This window comes from Parasteatoda tepidariorum, chromosome 9 (assembly GCF_982258835.1).
Source record: "Parasteatoda tepidariorum strain Cologne lab strain chromosome 9, Ptep-v5.0, whole genome shotgun sequence".
NCBI lineage: Eukaryota > Metazoa > Arthropoda > Arachnida > Araneae > Theridiidae > Parasteatoda > Parasteatoda tepidariorum.
The window spans coordinates 15,842,525-15,851,925 of record NC_141763.1 but is presented as its reverse complement, the minus strand read 5'-3'; the positions used below and the strand labels follow the sequence as shown (position 1 = coordinate 15,851,925).

Below are 9,401 nucleotides of genomic sequence, written 5' to 3'. Positions count from 1 at the left end.
GCACCGCACCTGTGGACCTGCTACAAGGGGAGTATTAGTTGATTACATAGTTGATTATGTCAGTAAATGGAAATCATTTGTCACAATTGGATGTTAACCATCCAACCATCGTTACGTTGGTTAGATAATGGGTTTGGTGTTTACCAAGATCTTCTAGTGGTTCCATCATGATGTTGTTCATCGCCTGTAAACTATTGAATTTGAAAAATTAGTATCATGAGAAAAAAAACTTATCTAATTTGGCTTGCTGCCTTAGAACAAGATTAGAATCTTATGTTAGCGCTAATTGATTGCGTACCCTATGTTGGTGTAACCGACATCAATTAGTAGTTTTCCTTTCCTTTCGAAAATTTATCTCATAAGGGATAAGGAGATCAAAATAATGTACCCCTCTCTTTCTTGATTCCCACGCCTTTCACCACCCGCAGAATTTTTCAGTAATCGTCTCTTATTACTCTAAGGTAAAATGCTGTTTGCTTCCATAAATTGTTACTGACTTATCTATCGCTTTGCACTCTTTTTTCCACCCATCAATACTATATTAAAAAATCGGATATATAAGAAATCAAGTCTTCGTCCTATTGAAAGTCATATATTGCGTCAACTACCTAAAATTTCTAGGACAACATATTTATTTATCTTTTAAGGACATTAATTGCAGCCATTGCAGGATTGCAGCCCATGAGTGATATGATTCTTGGTTTAGTAAATTGAACGAATCCGCAACTGTTGGCCTCTCTGCCATCATGGCCTTTCGAAACGAATCACCCTTCTCTAAATGCTGCTGCAAAAGGTTTCATTCAAATACTCAAACGTATAAAATCATATTTCTATTAGTAAATTGAGTACTTAATAACGCGCAATATATTTAAATGCTGGCTTGTATGCGACGTTAATATTACTGGAAATTCATAATAGTCCCAGAAAAATTCTAAGGAAATATCCAATTATTTATATAAATTAAAACAATTCTCATATATTGTGTATAAATATAGACTAAAGTAAAACAATTGCGGTTTGTCTGACAGTCTGGATGCAATGCGTTTAGAGTTGAAATTATTGTAATACGCAGTCCAAGTGTAAATGATTTTAAATAAAAAAAAATTATTTATAAGTCTTCTTTCTGTTATTGTATTTCAGATAATGTATTTTGATACTGCATGTGAGAATTCAGTTAAAATTAGGTCTTTTTAAAATGTGACAAGTTCAGGGGGGAGAGGTCATGACCCCTATGATCCCCCGCTGGATCCGCCACTGGACAAGTTATAGAACGCGTTTTGTTTTAACCAATATAACTGTTATAGGCAAAATACAGACCAATTGCTCTATTACAGACTATTTTTTAATAAATTAATAGTTATGACTAATTTCTTTCCATTTGCGCTTAATTATATATTAAATTTTATATATTAAATTTTATACATATATTAACCCTCAACGCATCACAGTCAGACCGACAGAATAACAGGCATTCTGCTTATGTTATGCTTACGAGGAGATGTTTGAATAGGCTTAACATTCTAGAAAGCTTTGTTATTGTGATTTGTATTTAAATTTACCCGAAATTTTACCATTCATAGGAGTTTACTGTAATTTATTAATTCAAACTGGTCATGAGTCTAAAATAATTTTAACAAAATTAGTATCACAGCATGCCGACCAGGTGGACGAGTGGTTAGCGTGTCTGACTGCAGAGCCATTGGCCGCGGGTTTGAATCCTGCTCAGGACATGAATGTTCTTTCCTCTTTGTGTGAAAGTGATTCGCCCTATAAACGGGTTTGTGGTTGTGTGACGTGGGCGACGCTGCTCCACAGCAGTAGCTTCGCCACAGGTGCCCACTAGGTAACGAGAAGAGAGTAGCAGTTTCTGTGGCCAATGGGACAAACCCCAAGTGCCCGCCATTAAAAAAAAGTATCACAGCATAAATAAGATGTAAGGCCTGCCATGTTTTGAGTGTGCTCCCTTATTTGTCCTCATTTATGTAAAATAGTGCCGTTTGTTTTATTTCGGGGTAGCATCATAACAAGATTGCGGAGTCTTCCAAATTCATTTTTTGTTTGTTTTGTTGAAAGTTAAATTGAAAGAACGCGTTATATATTGAGAGCACTAGAAGTATAATAATATTGGATGGCGTGTTTTTTCAAGCTTAGGAATAAAAATCAGTCGGAAGTAGTTACTCGGAAGTCTTACGGTGAATTTTGACCCTCAGCGTCATCCGTGTTTAACTTAATGGGGTTCGGTACCTCCTATGTTGACAATGTTAAGATGGCATATTTCGATGTACCTTTTTAAAAAAAGTATCGTAGTTAGAGCTTTGAAATTTTTTTTGTGTATGTAATAGATATTCTAGATTATACTGAAGTGAACTTTTTTAAATTTAGTAAGTTAAAGGAAATTTAAAAAAAATAAATTACACAGCAGGTCAGAAAATTTTAAAAGCTTCACATTTTCATCCGAAAATTTTGAATTAAAAAAAATATTAAGTTTCTCTAAAAAAACTGCTCACTTCAGCACAAACTACAGTACTAAAGGAACTTTTTAAATCAAAAATCAAAGTGTTGTGATCAATAGTTTTCAAGAAAAGGTACATCGAAGCAAAAAAAACATAGTTTTGAGTTATTTGCATTTAAAGCGTAAATATTAGACTACCAACGATATTTGAAATTTAAATTCAAAAATCCTATTGTTTCTAAGTTATAAATCTCATACTGTTTACATTTCAAACAAATTACTCTTAAATGTTTCTTTTATTTGACTGAAAAATAGGTTTTTATACTATACTCTCCTCACTTTTCGAGCGAATAAAAAACCCTTAAAATGATCAAACTGAATGCGATAATTATAAAATTGTATAATTCATAAATCACCCATAAATTTTATTCATGAAAATTGGATATTCAAGTCTTTACCAAGATGTTTTGTTTAAATTTAAATCAGTTAAATGTATTTTTGTTAAAAAAAAATAACAATATTACAAAAAAAATCTAAGAAAATGCATATTTCAAGATAAACATTCTAAACACAGAAATAATTAACAAAGAACTGTAAATAAGAATTTACTTCGAAATTAGAAATATTATGTAAAGAACATTTAAACAAAAATTCAAAATGATGTAACTAGAAATTAGGGAGAAAAAAAAATCCGGTCCAAGGTAAATTCGAATAATGTAAACGAAATTCCTAATCTATGCCGGTAATGACAGCTTCAAAACAATCCTGGTCCATTCGCGATCGCAACACTCGAATACGCCATCTGGGGAGAGACCGGTTTCATGCCTTTAGCCCTTCTCCCTTCCCTCTCCTCCTCTTTTCAGTTATATAGGAATGTACTACAATATTTTCCCTTTTCTTAATATTTTTCCTTTTTACTTAATAAAAATATTTTTAAAAATTTCCGTGATACTTTTCTTTAGAATTATGTTTAATGTAGTTTTCAGTTCCATATAGTTTTTCAAGTTAAAAGATTTTAATCTATATGAAAATCAAGAGAGAAACTAACGTACTTCCTTCCTCTATGACTTTCCACACGCTAATGGGGAAAGCATGTGAAGTGTTGCCATAGAAAAAGAGTTCTGCTCTGCGCCACCTGCAGCCCATTTCGATCGCCAATAAGCAATGTTTTTTTTGCATTTCAGTACTTTATTTTTTTTCTTTTAAGAAAGTAAACAAAAACGTAATGAAGAATAAAAAAAAAACATAAAAATAATGACCTAATAACAGTATAATAAAAGAACAAAACAAAAATAGACTTAACAAATCAAACTAATGTAAATCTCAGTTTTATATTCAAAATTCTCGAAAATCGCATGGAAATAAAGAACAAACAAATAATCCAGTTAAAGTTACAATCAACTAAAGATATTGTAAAGTTGAAATTATAAATAATTTTTTAATGGCACATGCAAAAAAATAATGGACATTATAATGCTTACGAAATAGTCTGTCAAAGGCGTGGCATGGGTGTTTTCGGTTTGTTTACATTTTTTAAATTAAGTTTAAGGGCACTTCTATGTGGATTTCAAACAAAAGCAATATATCGTTAGAAAGCTGATAGTTTTTAGTTTAATTATTGATCAAATTCGATTTTTTGAAGGTTTTTAGGTAACAATCTTTCAAAACTGAAACTAATAACCAGTGTTTTATTGTTTTTAAATTAGGAATCACTAATGCTATTGCATCAAATCGATCATTTTCTATCCAAAACATGCATCACTTTGCGCTTTGGAACGCTGAGAGGGAGGGATTGATATTCGACGTCATGATTACGTCATCACTGACCCTAGAATTTATTTATATCCATCTAAGCTATAAGCTAAACTTATGCAAGTTATAAACTGACTGAGTTTTTCTATATATCCTTCGCATATCTGTATTTTTGTTTACAGTTTCAATTTGTATAAAACTTAAATATTTATTTATTACTTTCGACTGTATAAATTTGAAATTTATATCTCGTAATCACTAATATTAGTATACTTAGATACACTATATATTGAGTCATCAAGTTGAAACGAACGTATATTTTTCATTTAAAGTACCTCTACAATTTATTCATAGACATCTCGAATTGTATATCTTTAATGGAAGTGATATGATTTATTCTATTTTCATAATATTATTTCAATATGTATAATGGATTTTTTAAATAAATTTTTCCCCTAGAATACGTATTTTCTAAATAATCATTTTCTTATTCAGTACACATCATTATGACTACTATAAATTCCAGAATTACAATTAAGACTGACTCAACCGAACTGTTAGATGATGCAAAATCTATATCGGCAGCACCTTGTGATATTGGTTTATCCCAGAACATTACTTTAATTTGCCAAGATATTTTCTCCAGAACTAGCGTTTCGGATGTTTCTTTGTCTCCTAAATCCGAATTGATTATTAAAAACGAAGTTGGCCTTGATTCTGAGGATGTAGATGACCTAAATGAAATGAGAGATGAAACTTCTAGTGAAACCTCAGTCCCAAAATCATATAAATGTGATACATGCAATAAAAGTTTCAGTAAAAAAAGTACTCTTACAAGGCATTGTAAAATACATATTGAAAACGAGCATCACGTTTGTGGAATTTGCAACAAAAAATTTAGGGAGCTAAATAATTTGAAACGCCACTCCACGATTCACACCGAAGAAAAGCCCTTCTGTTGCCAAGTTTGCAAGAAAACTTTTCGCTTAAAACATTACCTGAAACTCCACGCTAAAATGCACCCAGGTAAAGAAGTGTTTGAAAAAATTGACAAAGAAGAATCAAAACGACGGTTCTCGTGTGAAGTTTGTCATAAATCATTCGCTGAAAAATATCACTACGATAGGCATTCTCGCGTGCACGCCGAAGAAAGACCATTTATTTGCAATATATGCAATGCAGCATTCAAACACCAATCAAACCTTCAAAGGCATGAAGGCATTCACAATGCAATTAGACCTTTCAAATGCGATTTGTGCCCTAAAAGCTTCAGACTTCGATTTTCTTTGCGCAATCATAAGTTATTGCATACTGGCAACTTGCTTTATTTCTGTGAAATGTGCAATAAAGGATTTAAACAGAGTAGCGCATTGAGAAATCACTATCGTGTTCACACGGGTGAGAAGCCCTATATATGCCCTATATGTGATAAATGTTTCGGACAAAAAAGTGGCCTCAAAGAGCATTCTTATACCCATACAAATGACAAACCTTACGCTTGTGAGGTGTGCTCGAAAAAGTTTCATTCTAAAGCTCTCTTGCAACGTCATTTCCTGACACATTCTGGGGAAAGATCTTTCAAATGTACTGTGTGTGAAAAAGGCTTTGCTAGAAGTTCCGATTTGCAGGAACATATGCTTGTCCATTCAGAAGAAATGTCATTTTACTGTAAATATTGCAATAAAGGCTTCAAGCGAAAAAGTAATTTAACCACTCATGTCAGAATTCATACAGGTGAGAGACCGTTTGAGTGTGAAATGTGCAACAGACGTTTCACGCAGTCTACTCAGCTTAAAGAACATTATTTTACTCATACGGGTGAAAAACGCTATTCTTGTGATCTGTGCGGCATATATTTTTCTCGAAATTCTGGCTTGAAGCGACACATAAAACGAAAACATTTAAATGTTTCTGCTTTAGATGATCGAGGAGAATCTATTGAAGCAAATCTGTGATCAAAAAGTGGATGAGTTGTGTGATAAAAAGCCAGTGGAAGGTGTTTCTAATCACTTTAAAATTCCAATTACAGTGCAGAACCTCTTATCCGGAAACCAGATAACCGTAATGAAATTTGGAACCGGAAATTAATTTTCTTCCATTAAAAAAATTTTTTTTTCTTGCAAGATTTTGAGCCCATTTTGTTATTTAGAGTGTACGGCGTATCGAGTTGACGAAAGAACTGATTTAGAGGACGGATTAAAAGCCGTTTGTAGACGAATCTCACATAAGCAAAAATAGCTTATATATGTTATTAATGTTATTAATAACATATATAAGCCTGTATATAATTTTTATTTCATAATTTCTTTCCTTATTTAAACTTAAGTGTATTATTATTTATCATTTTTTATTATTTCTAAAACTATTTCAAAATAACTTTTTAGTTTCGTTTTATAAACATTAAAAAAACGGCATTTTGTAGCGATTCAGAAAACCGGAAAAATCAGTTATCCGGAATCGCGGTGGTCCCGTTCGTTCCGGATAATCGGTTCTCTACTGTATAAGAAAATAATATAGCTTTTAATTTTTCCATGACATTTTTTATTACAGTCCAGTGAACAGAGGTCTGTCTAAGACAAATTTACTACCGTTTAGCTGTACTTTCACAAATTCAGCTTTAGAAAAAACGGTAGTTTCACAGAATACTTATTCTTAAAATTTTATTTTTTTATATCCTAAAAACAGGGTTGCCACTCCACAGGGAGAACAGGGAAAACCTGGAAAATACAGGGAATATAAAAATCACCTAAAATAACAGGGAAAATGCAGTGAATTTTGTTTTTTTATTTTGGTCTTTTAAAAAATTGTGACCATTCAAAGCGAAATCTATGGGAAATTTAACCATATTTCAGCTATACTAAATTATTTCATTTACCATAAATATATTTAATGCATTATTTATGTTCAGCTATTTTTCTAGCAATTGAAACTAATAAATATAGTTATCCCAATATAGCTCCCACAAGTGCGCAGTAATTGTTGTTCCCTCTTAATATATTGTGTATAACATGTACAGGGAAAACACAGGGAATTTTTTTTTCTTCCAGATTTGAGTGGCAACCCTGAAAAACGATAAATCCATTTTTAACCATACTTTTTTGTTGATTTTTTAACTTACACAAAATATGTCTAAATTTTCTCAAAATAGTTGCCTCTCAGAAAAACCTAGACATGTGAACCATCAAAGGACCAAAATTTGGGTTCTGTTCCGCAAACAATTTTAATTAATATTTCCATACTCCCTCCCCCCTTTTATTACACATTATTTAAATAAATGACCAATAAAATGAAATACAAAAATGGCTGAAAAATAATACCTAGTAACAAAAATGTGTTAACTTTTATTTTTTATTACTCTTTGAATCATACATTTAAATCAATTAAATATTTTAAACTCTTACCATAACACAATAATTTTAGATTCATAGAACACATTCCTCTGGCTCCTTTTTACAGAACTTATATAATTGGTTTCTTTTTGTGTTATTTTAGATATTTTGAAAATATTTTCTTCGAAATTGTACTAACACATAACAATTTATAGATGGTTGAAATGTTATACATCAAGCAAATGTAATAGTAGCCCAGTTGCAGGTATCTTTCTATTTATCGGCAATACTTTGAAAATAATTCTAAAATTTATCTGCAGAGCATGTTGTAAAACATTTATATCCAGATGTTGCACTTAAAAAATTTTCACATTTTTAAAGCCAAGAATGCCTGATACTACAATTATGGATGATAATAATAATATAGTAAAAAAAGGTTTGAGAGTTATTAATTAAAAAAAATCTGTAATAGCAAAATTAAAATGAAAAATATTTTGATTTTAGCTTTTTAAAATAAAACAGTCTTGAAGAAATTTAATTAAATACCATCAATTAAATAACAAACAAAATTGAATTTCTGAGAGGCCAAAATAAATCTATTCACACTATTACTGCTACTGGGCATAGGGACATATTTGAATTGAAAGTCTTAAATTTAAATAAGTTGAAACAAAGTAAATATGCTATTGAGTTAGATTTATTGTTTGTAAATTTATTCTTAAAATGTGCTATTATCAACATAATCTATACCTGATTTAAAAGTTTATTAATCTGATCAAATTTAGAGCTATGAAATTTTATTCTATTTTCGTAAGGTATATTCTGTTAGATAGTAATAAATTTGTTAAGTTGTTTTGTAATAACACTGCATGTCTACTTATGTATTTTTAATCCTGTTGCTAACCGCCATTTATTGTTTTAACTTTTGGATTGCTCTGCGTAGTCTTTTTTTTTTTAAAAAAATCACTTTTGCAATATTGTAATATTATATATATATATATACGTATTTTTTTGCATTAATCTTAGTGTTTTGAACTGATAGCTTTAGGAATAATCATGTCTGTTTGTCACATTATATTTAAAAATGTCTGGATAAATATAATTTTTGGAAAAAAGACATAAAATTTTTGGGCCTTTTTCAGTTTTGCAGACAATAGCTGCCAATGCAAAAACAGTAAATTCAGCTGTTTTGATTTTTTAACCTTTTTTCTATTTGAATAAATAAAATAGCTGAATTTACTTATGCCAGTAAAATGGATAAGTATCCTTTTCTGTTGTGTTTGAGTTTGATAGTTGCTATATTGTTACAAAGTTATAATTTTTTTGAAGAAAAAAAATGCATTTATTAACCTGTTATGAAACAATGCATTAATTTTCAAAATGTGGAATACTTAGATTTTTACTACAAAATATTTAAGTGCCTTTCCGTATTTCATTGTGTATCCATTAAAGTCTAATAAAGTATATTTATTTCCAGATTTTTAACACTGTTTGTATAATTTTATTTGAATAATCAATAAAAATTCACTTTATTTAAATACAAAATATATCACTCTAAATACGGCTTCTAACCAATCCTTTGAAAAAATATTTTTATTCTATGCACACTTTGAAATTTTATCTTTTAAAAAATAGACCAATAGACATTTAGGATTTGTCTTTATCTTAAGGAAAAAAGATATAGCGACCCCCCCCCCTAAAAAATAATTTTCTAATAATTGGACTTTCACAAACTAAATGCCAAACTTAATGGTTCAAAGTGTCTGTAATATGCAATTTCATTTATGCTGAACATTAAATTATAAAATCAAATGTAAAGTATAACTCTAGATAAACATTTTTTCCCCAATGTATTTAGTTTCACGACT

The 9,401-nt window shown here is 30.4% G+C and overlaps 1 protein-coding gene across 1 annotated transcript; it reads left to right on the top strand.

The window, feature by feature from the left end:
• The first annotated feature begins 4,343 nt into the window (after positions 1–4,343).
• LOC107448855 (uncharacterized) lies at positions 4,344–9,011 on the top strand. Its single transcript, XM_016064209.5, has one exon. The coding sequence runs from the start codon at positions 4,711–4,713 to the stop codon at positions 6,157–6,159; it is 1,449 nt and encodes a 482-aa protein (XP_015919695.3). The 5' UTR covers positions 4,344–4,710; the 3' UTR covers positions 6,160–9,011.
• The last annotated feature ends 390 nt before the right edge of the window (positions 9,012–9,401 follow it).